Source organism: Arvicanthis niloticus, chromosome 17 (genome assembly GCF_011762505.2).
Source record: "Arvicanthis niloticus isolate mArvNil1 chromosome 17, mArvNil1.pat.X, whole genome shotgun sequence".
NCBI lineage: Eukaryota > Metazoa > Chordata > Mammalia > Rodentia > Muridae > Arvicanthis > Arvicanthis niloticus.
The window spans coordinates 30,332,529-30,354,428 of record NC_047674.1 but is presented as its reverse complement, the minus strand read 5'-3'; the positions used below and the strand labels follow the sequence as shown (position 1 = coordinate 30,354,428).

At 48.2% G+C, this 21,900-nt stretch overlaps 1 protein-coding gene across 5 annotated transcripts in view; it reads right to left on the bottom strand.

Annotated features, from left to right (window-relative positions):
* Cracdl (CRACD like) overlaps positions 1-21,900 on the bottom strand; it is a 113,903-nt gene that overhangs the window by 789 nt on the left and 91,214 nt on the right. For all 5 annotated transcript variants that reach the window (XM_076915042.1, XM_076915043.1, XM_076915040.1 and 2 more), the window contains exons 7-9: positions 17,603-20,027; positions 2,031-2,218; positions 876-1,020 (exon numbers count right to left, since the gene is read on the bottom strand). In XM_076915042.1, coding sequence (XP_076771157.1) covers positions 876-1,020; positions 2,031-2,218; positions 17,603-20,027 — 2,758 coding nt within the window. The remainder of the gene's footprint in view (positions 1-875; positions 1,021-2,030; positions 2,219-17,602; positions 20,028-21,900) is intronic.

Here is a 21,900-nt window from a genome sequence, read left to right as displayed (position 1 = left end):
TAAATCTACATTACGGTCTCCACTCTGCTCCAGAACACACAATCCATCAGTACGTAAAGGTGTGAACACTGAAGCATCGAGTGTGGGGTGTATATGACTGAAAGAGTTTCGGAGCAGGCTTAGGTAGTTCTGGAGGAAAAGCAAGCCTAGAAAGGTTCAGGGTCTAACTGTAGAACACCAGAGGTAGGCTGCACATGGGAACGAGCCTAACACCTTCACAAGGTGCCTAGGAAAGTAAAATTTTTGTGTCTTTTGACTACAATTCAAAGTAAATAAAAAATTAAAAAATATTAGGTTCGGTGTGTCATTCCATAGTAGAGCATATGATTCAGTGTGCAGGAGATCCCAGGTTTATGCTTAGCACTATGTGAGATGACAAATACCACCTCAGTGAGCTCAGAATCACTTTCAGAAGCAGCAGAGACAGGGGCCTGTGTTTTATGATTTCATGTTCCCAAAAAGGGAAATCTCACAGAGACACAAAGTAGGTTAGTTCTTACCTACCCCCAGGGAAGAGAATGTAACAAATAGGTTTCTTTGCAGTATGAGGGGGATGTCCTATTCTTAGATTGTCACCAGGGTGGTGGGACTCCACAAATATCCATAATCTCACTGTTAGATACATCTACCAAAATGCACATTGACTATGGATGTCTGTTATCACGTGTAAAGTCCTTCTTAAGAAAAAAAGCTGCGTTAAAAAAAATGCAGCTCAACATGGCAAAATGATTCAGTAACACAAATTACAATCATTGGAAGAAATACACACACACACACACACACACATATACATATATATACATATACACATATATATGTATGTATGTATATATATATGGTACCAAAGTATCTGGAAATGGAAGCCAATCTCATACCCAAGTTCTGATGGGACAATGAGATTCCTCTCTGAAGCCCCTCCTTGAGGCTCAGCTTTGACCCCTGCCTCTGGGTCACAGCAGGCTTTGCTGGGGTCATCAGGAAAGATTTGCTCCGGACGAAGTCACCCTGCTTCACAGACTCCTATGGAGACACAAAACGACATGTGCTGCCCAACAGTACAGACTCGGAGGGGGTGGGGGGAGTAAATACTCCAAGTGACTTAGTTACAAAATGTCTCTCCCAAGATGCACCCTGCTGCTGGCACTTTCTGGAAAGGGCTCTGTGCACTGGTGTCACCCATCAAAATGCCAGAGCTATGACTTGTGCCAGTGCCTTGCAGCCCACGTGGGCATGGTGGCTCCCTCCTTGCCTGTATAACACAGCCTCAGCCCCAGATGGTATACTGCAGGGACTCTATGTGAAAGCGGTAGGAAATGGCTTTGTAACACGTGCTCTACGGCAGCAGCTGAAATGGGCTAACATTTCGCTCTGTAATTTCCCTTCCTCTACACTACATATAGGTCTTCAGCTGTGTAGACACAACTGAGGATTGCATTAGCCGGAAGGGAAGTGGGTCCTACAACAGTGCAGGCCCAAACAGCAGAACCCCTGTTTATCATACTGGTTGGTGGAGGGTTGGCTATACAAGCTTCTAAGCACTGTTGTTGGGGTTGGTAAGAGCTGTTTTCAGTTGAAAACAACATGTGGTCCCTAGTTTTGGCTGTGTAGTCCCAGGTGAGGGAAAAGGGAAGCCAGCAGACAGCAGTAGGAGCATGCAGGGTTCATTTATCACCGCACAATGAGCTGAGGTGGAGCTGGTGACAGAGTTAGCTTGTGTCTGAGGGGAGACGTTGTTTTAACTGTCTTCAATTTTTCCAGAGGCTGAGCTGCGTTGCCTAGGAGGCCAGAGCAGACGTCTCTACTGCATTTCTACCAGCCCACACAGGCAAAGAAGAAGCAGCTTGGCTCCTCCATGGGGGCCAGAAGCTGACATAGTGCCTTTGCGCATGTCAGCAGCCATTGTAGGCACGGGGTCTCTGTGATGTTCATGCAGGACCTCTGTGAGCAAACCGAGTACCTGCCCCCATCTCACCCAGCCAAGATCCTCCCCAACCCCCACTCTGAGAGTGCCACATTAAAGGAGTGCTAACCTGGGCTCTCTCGGCCACCTTTGCTTGCTTTCCAGTTTCTGTCTTTAGGAGCCGTGACCCAGGCTTCTCTTCCTGGTTGACGGGCAGGTCTGGGGCTCCTCTTCGCTTCTGCCGGGCCATGGTGATCCAGGGTGGGGTGGGTTGCCCATCATTCCCAGGACCTGTAGCCATAGGAGGCTGACTCTTTTCTGTGATAAAGGCCAAAAGGGAGCACTCTTAGGTAGAAGACTGTCCCACCCTCCTCTTCAGTCCCAACCACAGCTTCCTCCCATGCACGGTATGTTATATTGCTTTGTTTGGTTCAGGGAGCTGAGGAGAGGTGGGGTTGAGGAGTGGAGTCTCAGAGAGACCTCACTTCCCATTCACCCCCTGAGCCAAAGCCTCTCTGATGATATTATTCCTCTTTCTCGGCAAACCTCAGTTTTTTTCTAAAGGTGCCTCAAATAGATTACATCCTCTGGTTTGAGCCACCAGAAACATGAGATGCAACTGTCACTCCAACGTGCATTCTGAAGCTAATTTATACCAGGGCATTCTCTCTGGAGGAGCAGGAATGCACACACAGACCGTTTGTCTTTGATAAGAGTCTCCATTTGGGACCAGCAACCCTTCCCTATTCCTGATTTACTTGATGTGCTAAACACATCCCTTTGTGGGCTGTGATGCCATTTCTAAAACCATCTGTCTTCACCTGACACAGGAAGTGTTAGGGACCTGCATGGTTAACACAGACTGTATTTCTCTTCTCTTGCTTGCCACAAAATCTTTAGAGGCTCTCTCTGGTTTTTTTGTTTGTTTTCTTTAAAGGGTCCTCTTTGCCCTCTCTTGGCATTTCTTCACCCTAGTGACCAGGAGTTCCCTCTGAACTCTCTTCCTGTGTGTCTCACCCTCACCCCATCCCTATCCCAGTGAGCACTGGCCAGAGGCAACTGCCTCACTTGGAAAGAGATGGAAATTTTGCTCTGGGTTTGAACTTTATTCTCTCAGCTAACAACATATTCTGCTGCACAGTTCTGATAAGATTAAATTCACACCCCGAGGAACTTGCCATTCCAGTTTTAAATCAGAGCAGAGAGGCAGTTTGTTGAGGGTCAGGCCAGCCTCAGCAGGTCTGGTGTGTTCAGGGTCTCCCACCAACCGACCGCCTCAATGATCAGTGCTGGGTACCTCTCACTCTGTCTCCTCTTAGCCCAAAGGACCAAGACATAGTTCTGGTAAATTATTCCCTGCACTTGGATAATTTCATCTGAGCTAAAAGATACATTTTTAAACTGAGAATATAGAGGGCTGGGAAGAGTGCTGGCTGCTCTGCTGGAGGACCTGAGTTCGAGTCCCAGCACCCACATGTGGCTCACAGCCATCTAGAACTCCAGTTCCATGGGTTACACCACCTTCTTTGGCATCTGTAGGTACGCACACGGTGCACTGACAAACACGTAAACAAACCAGTTGTACATGTAGAGTTTAAAACCTTAAAAGAAACGAGCAGAAAGGTTCTATGGGACTTCATGCAAGGGGAGTTGGCAAGAAGGGGCCACGAGGTGGGGGAATTGGGGAGGGCAGGTCTCTGGGGCCCGGATCCAGAGGAGGGGCCACAAGGGAGGGCGGGGCTCTGGAGCTGGATCATGTGGCAATGTTTCCAACTGCACTGGTGTGTGCCCATGTAGCTAAGTTTTCATGCTGACCCACAGGAGTGGGTGAACCCTGCAGCTGCACTAGGGTATGCCAGAATGTGACCTTACTGGCAGCTCCATGGAGCACTGACCTGAGCAAGTGGCCAAGATCTCTCAGCAGCTATTTCTTTCCTGTTTGGTTCCTGTACTTCCCCCGCCGACTTGGACACTTCCCACAATATCAAGTCTCAGAGATGTTGCACCTCTGTCCCAACTAAGTTTGGGCAGAGCCGGGTGACAGCCATTTTGCTCTGTGACACAGGCCTGAGCAGCCTCCATGACCTGCACCCTTATCCTCTGTCACATGGGCTTGGGAGGGCTAGAGAGAGGAATGAAGACAGGCAGTGGGCAGTCTATGGCAGCCTTCGGGGGCCAAAAAGGTTGTCAGTAACCCCTTAAAGCTTTAACTCTCAGGGCCAAGGTTGCAACGTAAAAGCTCTTCTGAGATTAGATCTGCTCAAAAGGTCAGCTCTAGGACACTGCAGATGTATCAGTTCAAATAAAGCCACAGGCAAACCCTCCACTGTTTATCTTCCTGCCTCAACAGACAGACCTGAGTCTCCTGGGGATTTGGTTTATAGACATCTGACATCTCAGCTCCTCCTCCCCGCATAATAAGGGTTTTAGGTTGTCAAGTGTGCCCAGTTCTGCAACCAACACCTGCAGAGCCCAGCATTTTTCTCACTGAACAGCAGACACCATGTATTGGAATGTATGTGATCCCTTTGCTGAGGGTCTGAGAGAAACTGGCTCCCCACACAGCTGTCAGGGAAGGGAACAATCTAATCTGCCTTAGAACAAACACAGACTTAATACTTCCAGATGGCAAGTATCTCAGGTGTGGGGAGCTGGAGAGCCACCCAGCTTGGCCCAAACAACCGCACTGCATGGCAAGTGACTTCTGATCAGAGAAAAACTGTTATTTAAGGAGATGAGTCCATCAAAGGAACAGCTGGTAAATTTCCTTCCTTCTCGGTAGCATAGTCTCTTCCCTCAAGCTCTATTTGGGAAAACACAGTAAAGCACCAGTCTTCAACACAGCCTGTCCTGGGGCGGGGTTTAAGGCCTCAGGCTAGCAGTGTGCTCCTGGGCTTACCGACCCCCTTAAATTGGGTAAGTGTAGGTGTAAAAATTCCACAAGACAACCTGCTATCTATGCCAGCTGTTTGTAAGGATTCAGTGACATCACCCTCCCCTCCCCCAAGCCCCAGCATGGTTTGGCACCTGGCACCTGTTCTCCTTTGCCGCCGTGTGTGCAGAAGACCACTGGCTGCTGCCGCAGAAGCTGCTCGCACTGTTATTCTGTCATTGCTGGCAACAATGTAACACAACCATTTCGTTGATTTCTGCTTTCTAATCTCTTTCAAAAGATGGGCAAACTAAGTGGGCTTATGGAGTTAGCTTGTGGACATATGTGACTTAGCTATCTGTATTTAGAAGGCGCCACCTCCCCAAGTCCTAACCACTCACTCGGTCCTGGGATTCTCAATCTACAGGTGGCAAACACTTTTCGTCACTCAGAGTCACCCTCTTTGCTTGGTTTTGGTGCCTATTAAAATTCAAACTCAAGGCACTGGTTTTTGTTTGTTTGCTTGTTTTGGTTTGTTTTTTCCAGAAAGAATCCTACAAGTGACCAGCTGAGGGGCTGAGGGTGAAACCCAAATGATGAGCCACACCCTACATGACACCTGGCACAAAGCTGAGCCTGCAGGCTTAGAGCTGTCAAGACATAGTTGTAGGTGGGGGGTAAGGAGCTGGAGGATGTGAACTCCAGGAGCTCCCACTCCTGGGCTGAGAAATTAAAGTAGATGTTCTGGTCTAAGCAAGCTTGGAACAGGACAGCATGCTGCTCTATGTGCTGTCCTTCTTGAAGAAACTGTATGCGTGTGTGTGTGTGTGTGTGTGTGTGTGTGTGTGTGTGTGTGTACAAGTGTGTTCGCATGAGTGTGCTTGCACGTTCATGCGTACATTCGTATGCATGCATGTGTGTGTATAAGTGTGCTTGCGCATTCATGTGTGTGTGTGCACATGTATATTCATGTGTGTGTGTGTGTTTGCACATGTTCATGAGTACATACACAGGTTTATGTGCATGTATGCACATGAAGGACAGGGGTCTTCCCTAATCTCTATGCACTTTTACTTTTGAGATTGGGTCACTCATCTAACCTGGAGCTCACTGATACTGCTACACTGACTGGCCAGTAAGCCCCAGGGGGCCTCCTTTGTGCCCCCCACCCCAATGCTGAGATAATAAGAAACTGGTTGCTGGGGAGTCAGCTCAAGCCCTCACGCTTTTGAGGCAAATGCTTCAATGAGAGCCATCTTTGCAGCCCCTGAACCATCACTGTAAAAATGTATATCCACAGCTCATTTCCAGGAATTAAAACCTTCTCCAGGGAAGAAGAGGCCTGAGTTCGCTCAATAAGACTTCTGATCTAAAGTGGATGTATTAGCAACCATGTCTTTCAAGTGGTTGAATCCAGAACAGCGCTTGGTCCTGTCTGCTTGGTTTTTAGACCCCCAGCTACAGTCGTGATATACATGGTGGACATGACAGACAGACACTAAGGGGACCTCTAGGTCAGACATGGCCCTTGTGTCCTGGGAATACAGCACCTCGTGTTTGCTTCAGGGTTTACATTAGGCTTTCAGCCTGTAAGACTGAAGCTCTGTTCTTAAAACATTCACTAATCTGTTATCGGTCCTGGCTCACAGCCAGCTCCTGGTCAATATCACTTGTGAGTTTTAGAGGCTTCCCATCAGTTCTGTCCAGCAGCCATGGGGCAATCTTATAACAGAACTTGGGCTTACGGTGCTTGCCGGAGGCTTTATTTTGAAATCCGGCAAGGGTTTTCCATAAAGCACAAAACACAGAGCCGTGAACTAGCTCCAACCCCGAATGAATCCACTATCCTTTCATTTCCTCATTCAGCAAACAATCAATGCCCAAAGCTCACTGTTTCCCTGCCAAAATGCATCAGCAACCAGATCGGGTACTTCTGTGGTTCCCTGAATATATGTAGTTGGCAGGAGGAAATCTGAGTTCCTGGTGTGCATGTTCCCAGATAAGAGGTAACTGGAAGACATTCTGCCTTCTGGTTTTGATGCCTGTACCGTACACGTGTTTTATTTGTGGTCTATTTAGAGCCACATGTTTGGGCTTTTTCTTGGTGTTTTCAGTATTTAAATTTTTACACAGAGTCTCTCTGTATAGCCCTGGCTGGCCCAGAACTCACTCTGTAGACCAGACTGGCCTCAAACTCACAGAGATCCAGCTGCTTCTGCCTCCTGAGTGCTGGGATTAAAGGCATACAGCACCATGCCCCAAGAGTGGTGCTGACATGTTGTTCAAAGTCCCTAAGTGTAGGATAGTTATGACCTGCTTACAAAGAGAATATGCATTAGAAAAGTACTTTAGTCATAGTCACAATGCTGTCAGCTTCGAGTTCAATGCTAATAGATCAAGGATACATATTAAGTTTTTTTTTTTTTTTTTTTTTTTTTAAAGAAACACACAGAGCATACAATAAGATTATGTACTGACAGGTTGATTCTGAGACCACACAAGCACAGATACCTTACCTTGTATTTTCCCTAACTTTAAAATTCACTGCTCTGGTCAAATATCATGTATGGATTTTCTGTACCTATAGTATTCTTCAATAAAAAGTACATATAAGCAAGGGTACTTGAGGGGCCTACTTACCCAGGAGGTACGTAAGCTGCCTATTGAGTTCAGATCCCCACTGCCCACATCAAAAAGCCAGACATGGTGACATGCACTTTAACCCTAGTTCTGGGCAGGCAGAGAGAAGATGAGGCTTGGAGCTTTCTGAGCTGCTAATCTCAACCAACTGGTCAGTTTCAAGTTCAGTGACAGACCCATGCTCAGAAACCAAGGTGGAGAGCAACGGAGGAAGACACCCAACGTCCACCTCTGACCTTCACATGGTGTGCACATGTGAAGGTCACATGCAATACACAGTCATGCAAACACATGCCTATGGTGCAACACACAAAAGTAAATACAAACTAGAACACACAGCTGTCACAGCATCTGGATTCATTAGCTGCTGAACACTGGTCAGGAAGAGGAGTCTAATGCCCTGCTCACACAGGGGATAAGGCAGGCCTTTGCCTGGGAGCTGTTTCCACAGTTCAAGAAGTGCTGGCATCAAGGGACTCTGGGACTCTAGAGCAAGTCTTATCCCTCACTGGCAGCTCCTTCCCACTCTCTTTACCCCTCAGCCTCCCTCAGCCTCCCTCAGCCTCCAAGGTCCCTTGTGGTCTCCTTCCATTTCCCTTTCTGATGGTGGCCCTTCTCCCGCTCTCTACCGCCCAGGAAGACGTCCACCACTTCCAAATTTTGTTCCCCAGCCACATGAAAGGCCAAAAGGACCATACTGTCCTCACCCTGTGACTTCCTCTCAGGTCAAGAGGCATAGCCAGGGTATGCTCGACTCTTCTGCCGCCTCAGGCTTCTTGTGGCTTTCATTTCCACCCTCAACTCAGAAGCTCACCTCTGCTTGACCTACAGTCTGACCTCTGCCTGACCTCTCTCAGTCTTCAAACCCACAAGAAAGGAAGAAGAAAAGGCTGTCACGCCACTGAGACTGCTCAGTAGGTAAAGGTACTTGCTGCCAAGTTTGAAGACCTGACTTGGGACACCTCACCCCCACCAGATTCCCAGGACCGAGATGCTGGGAAGAAAGAATTATCTTCCGAAAGCTGGCTTCTGATCCCTACACATGCAGTGTGAGACACCTGCCTGTAAGTGGATACACACCTATCTAATAACCAAAATGCCATGATCTCTACAAGGGCTGTCACTCCTGTTTAAATCCTGGGATGGCGAGAGTTGTGGGGATCCAGATGGTTCTCCACCGTTTGTGTCACAGTTGGCGGCTGTAAGCTACCTTGCTCTTCCTTGTCTGCACTGGGCACATGCTGGTTGGTCAAGCTGCAGGCATCCAGGAAGGAGATTAAGCAAGCCTTTGAATTGAATATTGGGAATACAGTCCCTTCTTGTCTTTTGCTTCCTGGATCCCATGAAGTGAACAGGCTGTCACCAGCTTCTGCTGGCATGTCTTTCACCATCACTGGCCCAAAGAAACAGGGCCAAGTGGCCTTTGAGACCCTGATACTTTGAGCCAAATTAAGTATTCCCTCTGTTTAAGTTGGTTCTAGTGCTTTGCTGTAGTTTCACAGAGGGTTAGCAGTGCCGCTCTGAGAGGCATAAACATGAGAACCGGAGGCCCAAGTTTATGGGTCATTGTTTTAGTTTGTTGTGTTTTTAAAGCCCTCCTGCCCAGAGGTGGTTACAAAATAACACATGACTCACATCTGGGTAAGATACGAGGAGTGAGGCCAGGAATCTGGTCACCCTTGTGCAAGCACATTTACTGGGGGCGCCCTAAGGGAGAGATGTCTTGTTAGACTCTTCCTCATGCAAACAGGACTTGCTGCTAAATGCTTGACCAGGAAGGTGGGCAGACATCCCAGACTGGCTGGGCCTAACACTGCATAGTGGGTACCTGGTAGCCAAGGTTTGTTGTTAATAGGGGCACTAGACCCAAAGGGCATTATTTTTCTCAACTGACAACAACTATGCAATTAAAACTAGACTCTCGGGCAAAAAGCAATGACCCAAGCCCAGCTCTCAGCCTGGAGCCAGCAGGTCTCTATCACCTGCCTCAGATGGAACAGTGGTCCTGCAAGAACACAGTATGTGGGAACAATTATTTGAAAATAATTTTGAGCTGCAACAGAATAATAAGAAAACTGTCAGATTGTATGGTACCCACTCATATAACCCACAAGCTACACAAACACCCTCCATGAGAGTCTTTGCCTCTGCCCTTCAGAGAAGATCCAATAACAGCTGGAACCCCATGAGAACTGCCTCCAGTGACCAAGAAGGAGTAAGTAGCTATTTACAGAGATGGATGGCCCTTGTCCACAGGGCAAAGATCTCCCTCCTATTGCACAGCTGGGGCCTCACTCACCTCCCTTTAGCAGGTGGGTAAGGCCTCTCCACCAGAGAGATGTAAGAACTTAATTCCACTAGATGTTGCCTCTCAGAGTGGCACTGCTAACTCTCTGTGAAACTACAGCAAAGCACTAGAACCAACTTAAACAGAGGGAATATTTAATTTGGCTCAGAGTATCAGGGTCTCAAAGGCCACTTGGCCCTGTTTCTTTGGGCCAGTGATGGTGAAAGACATGCCAGCAGAAGCTGGTGACAGCCTGTTCACTTCATGGGATCCAGGAAGCAAAAGAGGACAAGAAGGGACTGTATTCCCAATATTCAATTCGAAGGTTTGCTTAATCTCTTTCCTGGATGCCTGTCTGCCACAGGTTCCTTCGTCTCCCAAAAGGCTCATGAGCTAGGACCAAGCTTTGAATACATGACACATAGGGCTTTGAGGGGCATTTAAGACCCAAACTCTAGCAGACATGGCATTCAAAAGGACCTTCACAACTCTCCTCGGAGTTGATTTTTCAGACCCTCGCTAGAGGTTCACTGAGCAAAGTCACTTGCCCAGGATGGTTGGCTTTAAATGTCAACATGTCATGAGTTGGATTCATCTGAGGGAGGAGGGATCCTTAGTTGAAGAATTGTCTATATCAGCTTGGCCTGTTAGCAAGTTGGTGTGGGGTTGTCTTACTAGCCTTAATGGATGTGGGAAGACCCACCTCAAATATGGGTGACACCTTCTAATAGCAGCCCAGATTCAAAGGACATAGAAGTGGGATTATTCCACCTACTTTCTGGCCTTACTTCCAGGCCTTCATTGGCACTGCTGAGGTACCCAGTCTTGTAAATGGATCAACTACTGGGTTCATGGCCTCTCTGGGTGAGCAGCCATTGCTGGGTTACTCTCACTGTGGATACACCCAGTATCACACAAGGCCTAAGCAATTACTAGGTTCCTGGCCTTCCAAGTGTGCTACTGCTGTTGGGGACATATTTGGATTGTACTGTGTTCACCAGTTTAGCAAACCCTTAATTCCATTAGAAAACCTTGATAGCTATGGACACAATGAAACGAAGCTAAGATGTGAACACAGCCATTCTGACTGCTGATCTTGACTTACGGAGTAATGTGCACCCCGTATTAAGGAGTATGTTCCCATGAGTTTCTGATACACCCACTTCCTCCCTCTGAACTCTCCCTCTGAGTGGCCAAGATAGTGACTAAACCTGGGCTCTGTACTGTCTTTGGAGCTGGTAATTCTACACCATGGCGGGACTGTCCTGTGCACTAGACAATGCTCACCGCCTTCTTTCTCTCACTCCACCTGCTCTGTGACAATCAGATTTGTGTCTAGAGAATGGGCAGATGTCCACGGGAAGACAAAGCTGCCTTAGGTGGAAACCAGAACACACAGTCCCTGAGCTAAGTCAGGTTGAGCTTTCTGTTCCCTGAAGGTAAGGGGTCAGGTTTCTTTCTCAATGGCTGCAGGTCTAGGAAAAAAAGTGGGCAGGAGATTAAGAGAGTTCTTCTTTGATTGACACCTGCCACTCTCTGCTGGGCTTGTACTATAATTGGCAGGTGTCCAGAAGGACTCTGGAAAATTCCGGTCAACTTTTAGGTCTCCTGGGTTCCAACTGCTCTCTGGGGTTCTCTTGTCCTCTCGATAGCACTGGGACTCCAGGAGGTCACAGAGAAGCCTTATCTGCCCAACATCCAGAAGTGGCTGGAATTGGCCACCAATCCTCCGAGATGCTCAACTGCAGGGAACATACACCCAGTCTTCCAAGAAATTTCACAGTATCTCCTAGAGATCCAAGAGTATGTGAGTAGTCCATACCTGTCCCAGTCCCTCCACTGGGGGAATCTCAAGCTATGGCTCTGCTTGTCACAGAAGTGCCACGGAGTTCCGCCATCCCTAATTCAAGGTAGGCTGGTAAATGTGTCCCGAACGGCTAACACAGTTTGGGGTTTTCTATCTGTGGCCTGGCACCTCTGTCTGAGCCAGGAAGAAGTATCCTGGCCACTGTGTGTTCTTTGCCACTGAGAAGAAGAAACTGGCACTTTCTTGAGAAAACAGTTCTGTGCTATGGAATGGTGTCACTTGTCACAGGTAAAGTGTGTTTGCTGTTCCGTGTTCCTATAACCCATATTAGCAACAACCTCATTTTATATGCAAAGAAATAACACTCCGAGTTTGAGAAACTCAAGTGACTCTGGCAAGCAAACCCTTCAAATCCATGTTGCTCAGGTCAGGGTAGTGTGTGCTTCCCACAGCAGAGCGGGGGATGAGGCTGCCAGAGAGAGGGAAACCTGAGGCCTGAGGGGAAGCAAAGGGCTTTAGAATGTAGAGATGTTGACTCTGGCCCTAATCTAAAAAGCCTTGAGCGCCCGACCCAGGAATTACAACTCTACTCCACATGTGTGGGGAAGGCATGGAGAGCTTTTAAAAGAGGACCACTCCATGGTTGGATATGGGAAGAGAACTGGAGGGGAGACAGGTTCAAGATAAGGAGTTCTGTGCTGGGGGGCTAGAGGGCAGTGTGAATACCCGCCTAGTATTCACTAAGCCCTGAGTTCGGTTCCCCATGCTGGAAGAAAAAGGTATTGATGGGGGTGTTGAGGGAAAGTTACAGCACTTGCTGCTGAGATGGCTGAAACTCACTGATCAAGTTGTACGGCATGACTGACATTTTTCCTTCCTTCATACCAGGTAGGGGTGGGGCACAGACTAACCAGCCTCACCTAATACCCAGGAGGTGGGGGTGGGGTGTGGGAAACAGTTTCCACTGTGCTGGAAGACCAGTGTGGTCTTCGTGGGGGACAATCTAGAGTCAACTCAGTGAACAGTGCACAAGAGTCCACTTTTGGGAATCTGTCCTGGAGAGCCAATGATGTGATTCAGAAGCAAAATTGGCCAGATTGGTGACCATGGTATAGTGACTGTCTTAGGGTCCCTATTGCTGTGATAAAACATGACTAAAACCATCTTGGGAAGGAAAGCATTTATTTCTGCTTATACTTCCTCAACATAGTCCATCATCAAAGGAAGTCAGGCCAGGAACCTGGAGGCAGGAACCTGGAGGCGGGAGCTGGTGCAGAGGCCTCGGAGGAGTGCTGCTCACTGGCTTGCTCCTTGTGATTTGCTCAGCTTGCTTGACTAAATCACCCAGGACCACCAGCCCAGGGCTGGCAGCAGCAACAGTCAGTTGAGCCACATCAATCACTAATTAAGAAAATGCACCACAGGCTTGTTCACAGGCCGGTCTGGTGGGGATTATTTTCTTAACTGAAGTTCCCTCTTCTACAATGACTTTAGCTTGTATCAGGATGACATCAAACTAGCCAGGATAGTGCCAGAGAGGGAAAAGGCCCAGAACAAGCCCAATGCCCTTCGTCAGGAGGCACACAAAGTAGACAGTACTTAAAGTGATGGGTCCAGCTACTCAGGCTGACTGTGAAAGATGTCCTTGCTTTATGGTGGATTCCAAATATCAAATGGCAGGACAGTATGGATAGCAGGTTGTGATGAAATAAATCATCCGTGTGCCTATCCTCATATGTCATATGTGTGTGGGAAGGAATTGGTCTCTTTATGTAGGGCGGGATTAACATTCAGACAGGGAATAGGGGCATTCAGTAGGGGAGGAAGCTTCTGTGTTTTATATGTTTAAAAATTATTTTAAGATTTACACACAGTAAAATTCTTCCTTTTTGTTGTTAAGCTCTGAGCTTTTAACTCATGCTTAGATGCTTAGAATGGTCACGTATAGGATACAGACTAGAGTTAACATTCTAAAGAATTCTCTTGTCTTCTGCATCATCATGATAGGCCCTCCGGCTCCCTCGGGGAACTTCTCATCTATCTTCTTCTAGATATCATTGTGCAATGAGACCTCCAAAAGGAATGTGGGAGACTGTGTTTAGGAGGTTTTCATGGATAAGGAGATTGGGGAGCCTCTGATCTGAACTTCCCTCCAGAGTGAAATGTCCCCATTTCTGAGAGAGTTACAGACATTGAGGAGCACAGGAAAGGCTGGGAGCCAGAGGCTAGCAGGCAAACAACAAATGCTCTCTGAGGGAAGGGTAAGGCTAAAAGAAAATGCAAGTGTGAGCAGAGATGGGTTTCCAAAAAAAAAAAAAAAAATCCAAACAAAATAAAAAACAACAAAAACAAAACTGCTCAAGATGCATGTAGGTATTCCTCCAAAAGAATCAAAGTAGGCCCAGGAGATTGAAACCAGGGTCTTGTACGTGTGAGGGGTGTGATTAGCTTTTGGTTAACCTGACAGAGAAGCTTGAATCATCTCGGAAGGGGGAGCTTTCAGTTGAGAAAATGCCTCCAGCAAGTTGTAGGCACATCTTTGGGGGCATTGACAGGAGAGCTCACTCCAGGGAATGCCACCCCTGGGCAGGTGGTCCTAGGAGCCACAAGGAAGGTGTCTAAATATGAGCCAGGAAGCAGGCCAATAAGCAGCTCTCCCTCCATGGTCTCTGCTTCAGTTCCTGCTTCAGTTCCTGCCCTGCTTCAGGTCCTATCTTGTTTTCCTTAATGATGGGCTGTGATCAGGATGTGTAAACCCAATAAGTTGTCCTTGGTCACAGTGTTTTATGACAATGATACAAAGCAAACTGAACCATGAGATAACCTCTCTACCCCTTAAAAACATTGCTTTGAGACAGAATATTTCCAGGTTGCAGTGGCTGGCCTCAAACTTACCACTGGCCCGACTCTGTCTCCCAGGTAGCTAGAATTACAGGCATGTGCCAAAATTCCTGGCTCACGGCAAACTTTTTCTACATGTTTTGTGTGTGTGTGTGTGTGTGTGTGTGTGTGTGTGTGTGTGTTTTAGACCGTTTCAAAACATGACACTATCTCCTTCTAAAAATAAGGTCTAATTATGTGTGTGGGAAGTTGTTTCCCCGACCTGTAATTTAGACTCTGAGATGCACTAGACCAACAGGAGGAAGGAGAGTGTCTTGGAAATTGAACAAGCTGGCTAACTGTAGGCCATTTTCTTCTCATGGCAGATCAGCAAATTGTGGCCCAGGTCTTTAAACGTTTGTGCTGAGAAACGCAGGCACGTACACAACTTGGCTTGTGCAACCACTTTATCATAGCCCCATGATGTACAGTCCCTTTGGCAAACTGGGCTCCGGTGTCTGCTACAATAATTCTGACATCTCCTGCCCTCACCACTAAGGTAAGGTTCCTTCTTCCCTTTAAAGGGAACACAGGATGCGGAAGGACAAGAAAAACATCTGTGCAGGGGACAACATAGCTGGCGTCACTGGAGCAGAGTTTAGAGCTGGGCACCCATCAGGGACAATTGATACTCTTACTTAACGATCTGTGAACCTGGGCAAAGTCCCTGCCACCACAAGGTAATAAATAGCAAAACTTAATTGTAGGAAACAGATGAACACGGTTATAAAATCTTTCATTATCTATATGTCTGATATGAATTAAATGGCCTCCAGCTGCTACAGTTTGGGAGCAGTGAGGATGAAGGCAGAAGCCACATCAGTGATCTAAGTGTGCACACTGTTGCCCAGGTGAGGATCGACCACACAGACCTGAGGTTCTGCTGTCTGTCTGAGGCAGCCTGCAGACTCCATGGTAGAGTGGAGAAGACAGGGATCAGGCAGCACTCACAGTCCCAGAGCTTGTCCCCCATATCACAGCCTCTGAGAGGATGGGTTCCTAACAGATGGAGGGCAACTCCTCCTCTTTTCCCTTCTCAGGAAAATCTAAACCACTACCTGTGCCCAGCAAGAGGAGCCGAAAAGCACTCGCTTTGGAAATCAGTTGCTATTTCTATGGACTAGAAAATGCCAACACACAGACGTGGGCAAGATAACTCTCTACTACTTAAGCAAGATCTAGCAGTCTATCTGTCTGTCTGTCTGTCTGTCTATCTACCTATCTACCTACCTACCTACCTATCATCTATCTAACTACCTATTATCTATCTACCTATCATCTATCTATCTATCTATCTATCTATCTATCTATCTATCTATGAGCCCAGGTCTCATTGCTTAGGGCAACTTTGCCTCCAACTCAAAATCCTCCTGCCTATGCCTATCCTAGACATTTCATAGTGTCGAAGAGGTCATTCATAAATAAGGGGCTAAACGCCACCCCCGAGGTTTCTTCCTTTCTAGCTCTAACTGTGACCCTGAGTTCTGCTCATTAGGCCCCTGAGAGACATTTCCCGTCCTGGACCATGAGAGCAGATGGTAACATCAAACTTTCACCTACAAAGCAATTCTCCTTGTTGTTAAAACAGCTTTCTGAATCACTCTACCGCTGCCTCAGGAACACACTGAAACAGTACAGAGCAGATCATCATCTAGGACTTGAGGCTTCTTCCTTCAGACTCCCTTGCTGATGCAGTGGCTATCGAGGTATCAAAAGTTCCTGTCTGAGCCAAGAGCCCAGAGACCAGAAAAGCTCCCCTCCAAAGTGTTGGAAACCTTCCATCCCCTAGGAACTCGAAACACTGTATCCACGCCACGATTTTCTGGGGTCTTATGTGGACACAGAGAACATCAGATTATCTCTGAACCTGTGTTGATGATGTTACCCTGAGCATACTTTTCCTTCGTCTCAAGCTGCTTTTCAAGGTTCTGGATTTCTCAAGGGAACCAGCAAGCTTGGCTTCCTCTCTGTCCCACAGTGCAGCGCTCAAGTGGACTCATGGTCTTTAGGAGCCACTTAAAAATAGCCTGGAACATTTTAAAATAAAATCTGCCATGGAAAAACTGTTGCTAAGGTTCCAATTTCTCTGTTACAGGCACAAATACATATGTCGTGTGCTTGTGTGTGCACGTGTGCACATGCGTACTGTGTGTGCCTGGAAGGTCATAGGAAGGTCAACTTTACTTCCTGTCCCCCAAGGGAGAAGGTGTTAGGTTTGGGACACTGCTTAATAACCTTTAAACGAGACTGTCTTTAAGATGAACAGGGACAAAATAAGATGAGTTGTATCCCTCCTTGGTTTATTTCTGATGTTCCAAATCAAAAGGAATCTGTTGGAACTGGGTATCTGCAACTCAATTAAAGAGGCCACTTATTGCTGGCTTATGTTATTAATGGGAAATAAGACTATACAACTGTTGGGTCTATTTCCACATGAGGCCATGCAGAGGTCTGGTTAGGACAGGGGAAGAAAGTTTTTCTTGGGGTTGGGGGGGGGGCAGAATAAGGTCAGAAGAACTCTCAGAACCCAGGAAACTAGGCCCAGGGGAAACCTGCATCAATATTAGCACACACGTTGTTGGCTTTCTGCGACATAAGTGGAAACATTTGTATTCCCCATTTAGAACCGGAGAATAGTCCACAAATTGGATTCCAGATTGTCCTATTGTGTCAACATATATGATTTTTCTGCATTCACACAAAAGCCTAGGGTTTGACCATCTATCTACATTACAATTCCTGATTCCTTTAAAATATTTATTTTTATCTATATGTATAGGGATATCTGCTTGTAGCGCATGCATGTGTGAGCCCAGGTGCTTGCAGAGGCCAGAGAAGATGCCAGAACCCCTGAAGCTGGAGTTCGGGGCAGTTAGCTGTGAGCCACCAGTTAGCTGGGGACCAAACTCCATTCCTCTTCCAGGACAGCAAGAGCAGTTAATCGATCACTGAGCCATTGCTATGGCCCCAACTCCTAAGTCTCCACCATTTTGTTTTTCCATGCTGGTGACTGAATCCCGGGCCTGTGCAAGCAAGAACAGCAGCCTCAGCTCCCCAACTTTCAAAATGTCAGCAATGCTAAGAGATTTTGAAACTTTTCCTCCAATTCTCTTTGTACTAAGATCTGAACCTGTTTTCACAGGTTTTGTGACCATCCGGCAACACGGTTTCCCCTGTGACCCATCTTTTCCCAACAACATCTTGGAAGGCTCTTACCAGCTCCCTGATGGGGCAACTTCTCCTTCCTGGGCTCAGGAGGCAGGATGACCGGTATGAGTCTCTCGGACTCCCCAGGGCTGGCATCCAGGCCTGCGGGTGGATATGGCAAGGTAAGGCTCTGCAGAAGTGGCTTCCTGGGCAGGGGTGGCTTGGTACCAGGCTGCTCAGGAGATTTGGTCTTTCCTTTCCCTTGCCCATTGGGGGACCTGGAGCCTCGCTGTGCGGGGGCAGTCCCGACGTGGCTCTGTTCATCCTTGGGGAGCAGAGCCAGGCCTCCTTTCTCCAACCTGACTTCAGCGCTGTACCTCTTGATGGCTTTGGCCTCCTGAGCAGAGCTGTCTCTGTATTTGAGTGAGAGTGAGGTGGACCGCAGCTTGACTGGGAAGGGGTTCTGGTCCTCCCCAGAGGCTGGTTCCTGCACAGAGGAGACACATGGCTCAGCATCCTGGGGGCTCTTGCCCGGTCCTGCCTGGCCGGCCCCCTTATCCCCTGAGTTTTGAGGGTCACCACCCGTTGTCTTCCGCTCCTGTGGCTTTGGCAGCACCTGAAGGTCATCAAGTGCTGCCTCACTCCTCCAGGCAAGGCCACTCCGCAGCAAGGGTGCCCGGCCCCCGGCAGGCACCTGCGCAGAATATTCTGGAAGGCGAGAGCTGCTGGCACGGGTACGTGCCCTGCTTGAGGTCACAGAGAACCTCTTAACGCTGCGCTGTGGCTCTGCACTCCGCTCGTTCTTTCTCCCCAGGGCTGCCCTCTCTGGACCTCCTGAGGTTGCAGCCTGTGTAGGCCTAGGGCGGGCCGGAAGCACAGCTGCTTTCTCCTGGACTGCTGGGCTGGGCTCTTTCAGAGGAGACTCTGTGGGGGACCCACTGAGAACCAAGGCTTTGTGCTTCAGGCAGCTCTTGGGTACCGGAGGGCTTGGGGCAGGGGCTGTAGAAGACTCTGTTCCCACTCCCTCAGGCCTGGGTACCACCAGGGTCAGCTCCTCTTCCTTCTGGACACTTTGGTCCTGTCTCTCTGTATCTGAAGTTGTCTCCAAGTTAGTATCAGTGATAGTCTCAGGAGGTGGTATGTCTCCCTTTAGAAGTAACGTGTCCCTATTAGGAGGCTCCACGATCCCTTTGGGTGGTGTCACATCTCCCTCGGAAGGTGACATGTCTCTCTCTGGGGGTGCCATGATCTTGGGAGGTGCCACATCTTCCTTGGAAGATGACATGTCTTTCTCTGGAGATGCCATGATCCTCTTGGGAGGTGCCACATCTCCCCTGGAAGGTGACATGTCTTTCTCTGGAGATGCCATGATCCTCTTGGGAGGTGCCACGTCTCCCTCAGAAGGTGACATGTCTCTCTCTGGAGGTACCATGATTCTCTTGGGAGGTGCTACATCTCCCTCGGAAGGTGACATGCCTCTCTCTGGAGGTACCATGATTCTCTTGGGAGGTGCCACGTCTCCCTCAGAAGGTGACATGCCTCTCTCTGGAGGTACCATGATTCTCTTGGGAGGTGCCATGTCTCCCTCAGAAGGTGACATGCCTCTCTCTGGAGGTACCATGATTCTCTTGGGAGGTGCCATGTCTCCCTCAGAAGGTGACATGTCTCTCTCTGGAGGTGCCATGATCCTCTTGGGAGGTGCCACGTCTCCCTCAGAAGGTGACATGTCTCTCTCTGGAGGTGCCATGATCCTCTTGGGAGGTGCCACGTCTCCCTCAGAAGGTGACATGCCTCTCTCTAGAGGTGCCATGATCCTCTTGGGAGGTGCCACATCTCCCTCAGAAGGTGACATGTCTCTCTCAGGAGGTGCCATGACACCCTTGGGAGGTGTCGTGCTTCCCTCAGGAGGCATAGTATCCCCTCCAAGGAGTGTTGTGTCTCCTTCAGGAAATGCTGGGTCTCCCTCAGGAAGTGTAGAGTTCCCCTTGGAAGGTACCACGCCCCCCTCGAGGACATCAGTAGATAGTGGGGTTTCCACATCTCCAGAACCACCAGGAACCTCTTCTGATGTACTCTCCACTAGGGGACACAGGCCTCCTGTGGACAGCTCTTCCTTCGTGATTTCACCATGAGGAATGTGGTATGGAGAACTTTCTGGCAGAGATGAGGACTCCAAGCATGGGACTGAGACCGCCATGGGCTCAGTGACCTCTGGCATAGCCGGGAGACTTGAGGGTTCATCTCTAGGAGAGCCTCCCTCCTCCATGCTGGCACTGACTGCCATGCTGTGCTGTAGGCGAGCACGCCTGGCACAGGCCCCTCCAGGTGACAGCAAGGTTGCGGGTCCCCCAAACTCAGGCCTTCTGCTCAGCGTCAAGTCCCGCTTCCTAGCATCTGGGTTCTCTTCCATGCTAACAAGGAACAATGGCTTCTCATCATAGTCTTCCTCCTCTAAGGTCCACGACAGATCACTCAGGCACTCGGATTGTGCCCTCTAGGAGAAATAAAGGTGAGAGATATCATCATGGCAGCAAATATTAGACAGCCTATCTCGTCCTTGCTTCTCTAGGGCCAAATGTAGTTTGGGCAGCACGGTAGCCCTCAGGCTGGTGCTGAAGTAGAGGTCCGCACACTCTTCAGCTGCCCTTATGAGTTTACATGGAACCTTGTTCATAAATTCAGCCAATCCATGACTGTTAGCCCCTCAACCTAAATGTAACGCATGCAACCAGACATGTTACTGTACACCTTTATTCCCAGCACTAGGGAGGCAGACAGACAGATCTCTATGAGTTTTGGGTAAGAAAGCATAGTCTATATATCAAGTTCTAGGCCAGCTAGAGCTGTATGTAGTGAGATCCCGTCTTAAAAAACAAAACCAACTAACCAACCAACCAAACAAACAAAAACAGTAGCTCATGTGTCCCAAAGGGTGCCTGTCTAGAGCCAAACAGAGGTCCGAGGACCAACAAGGAGCAACTATCCATCTTGTGTTGTGTTCTCCGTTAATTTTGTTTTACCCTAGATGTATCTGAGTGAGGAAAAGATTGTTATCTCTTCCTACTTGGAGAGCCTGGAGTCCAAAGACATGGAGATTTTTTAAGTCAAGACTGAGCTAACTTATAGTAACAGGTATTCCCAGGTGAACAGGCCCTCTCTGGTCTTGGGCACAGTACCAAGACCCATGGCATCACTCTTCAGAGATGTGGTTTTTTTGTTTTGTTTTGTTTTTTCCCCATGAAACTCGGGCAGAGTCACACGGGGAAAGGGGGATTCGAACCGGGAGAGAGAGAGCAAAGGGCACGGGCTTGCCCTCTGCAGGCGGCTACCTTAGCCGCTGCGCCACTGCTGGCTTGCTCAGAGATGTGCTCTTATTGAAAAACTATATAGTTTTCTTAAAAAGTCATGTGTATTAAGTAAAACATAGTGAATTGTGAGCCACAGAATAAAATTCAAAAAAAAAAAAAAAATTCAATCTTAACTTCTTTGGTCTTGCACTCATGAGAAACCAGGTCTCTACCACTGTGCCAGATGCTGCCTCTGGATCTGTCCCTCCGGGGCAGTGCACCCGCAGCTGGGGAGTCCCTCAAGCTTTCCTTCCTATAGATAATCTTGCTCAACCTCATGGTATTTCCTGCTCTGGCCTCTAGTGCACCTGGTACCTACACTGCCTTGTGCCATTTGTTCTTCTGCAAGATCACTGGAATCTGAACCTGGGTTCCTTTTGTTTACCGCACACTCAATCTATCCTTGCAGGGAGACAATAAAAATCAAGATGGACTCAGGGCCTCCTAAGGCAGTATGTGAAAATGATTCAAGGTTAACGGGCCTGCAGTTGATGATTTAAAATGTTCATGACATTGGACCTTGGGAATCACTGAGGGTGTTGCACTAAACAGTGCTCTGTTCCGTGTCCTATGGTAGGAAAGGTGACCTTGGGTACGATAGAGTTGGTTCTTGTTGCTGATGCTTTAGTTGTATCTTTGTAATGCCGGGGACTAAATCCAGGGCCTTGTGCAGAGAGGCAAGTGCTCTAACCTTTAGCACCATGCCCAGCTGTTATTTTAGCATCTTTCAGCTGGCATCTGCTTGGTAAAGTCTGGGACATTTGTGACCATACCTAAGTTAATTTTTTTTTTTTCAAAATTCACAATTCTCTTCACTTGGATGTGAAGGAAGAAATCTATACAAGGTTTCATTTCGTTTTCTAAAAGCTCCAGGTTCTTGTTACTGCTCTTTTGCTACTACAGGAAATCACGGATGTTGAGGCATTCGGTCATATCAGTCACAGAACCCAGACAATTATGGCAGAAAGCTGGGGGTCCAGTGTGGGTAGAGCACCTACCAGCTGGGCTACCAGCACCTAC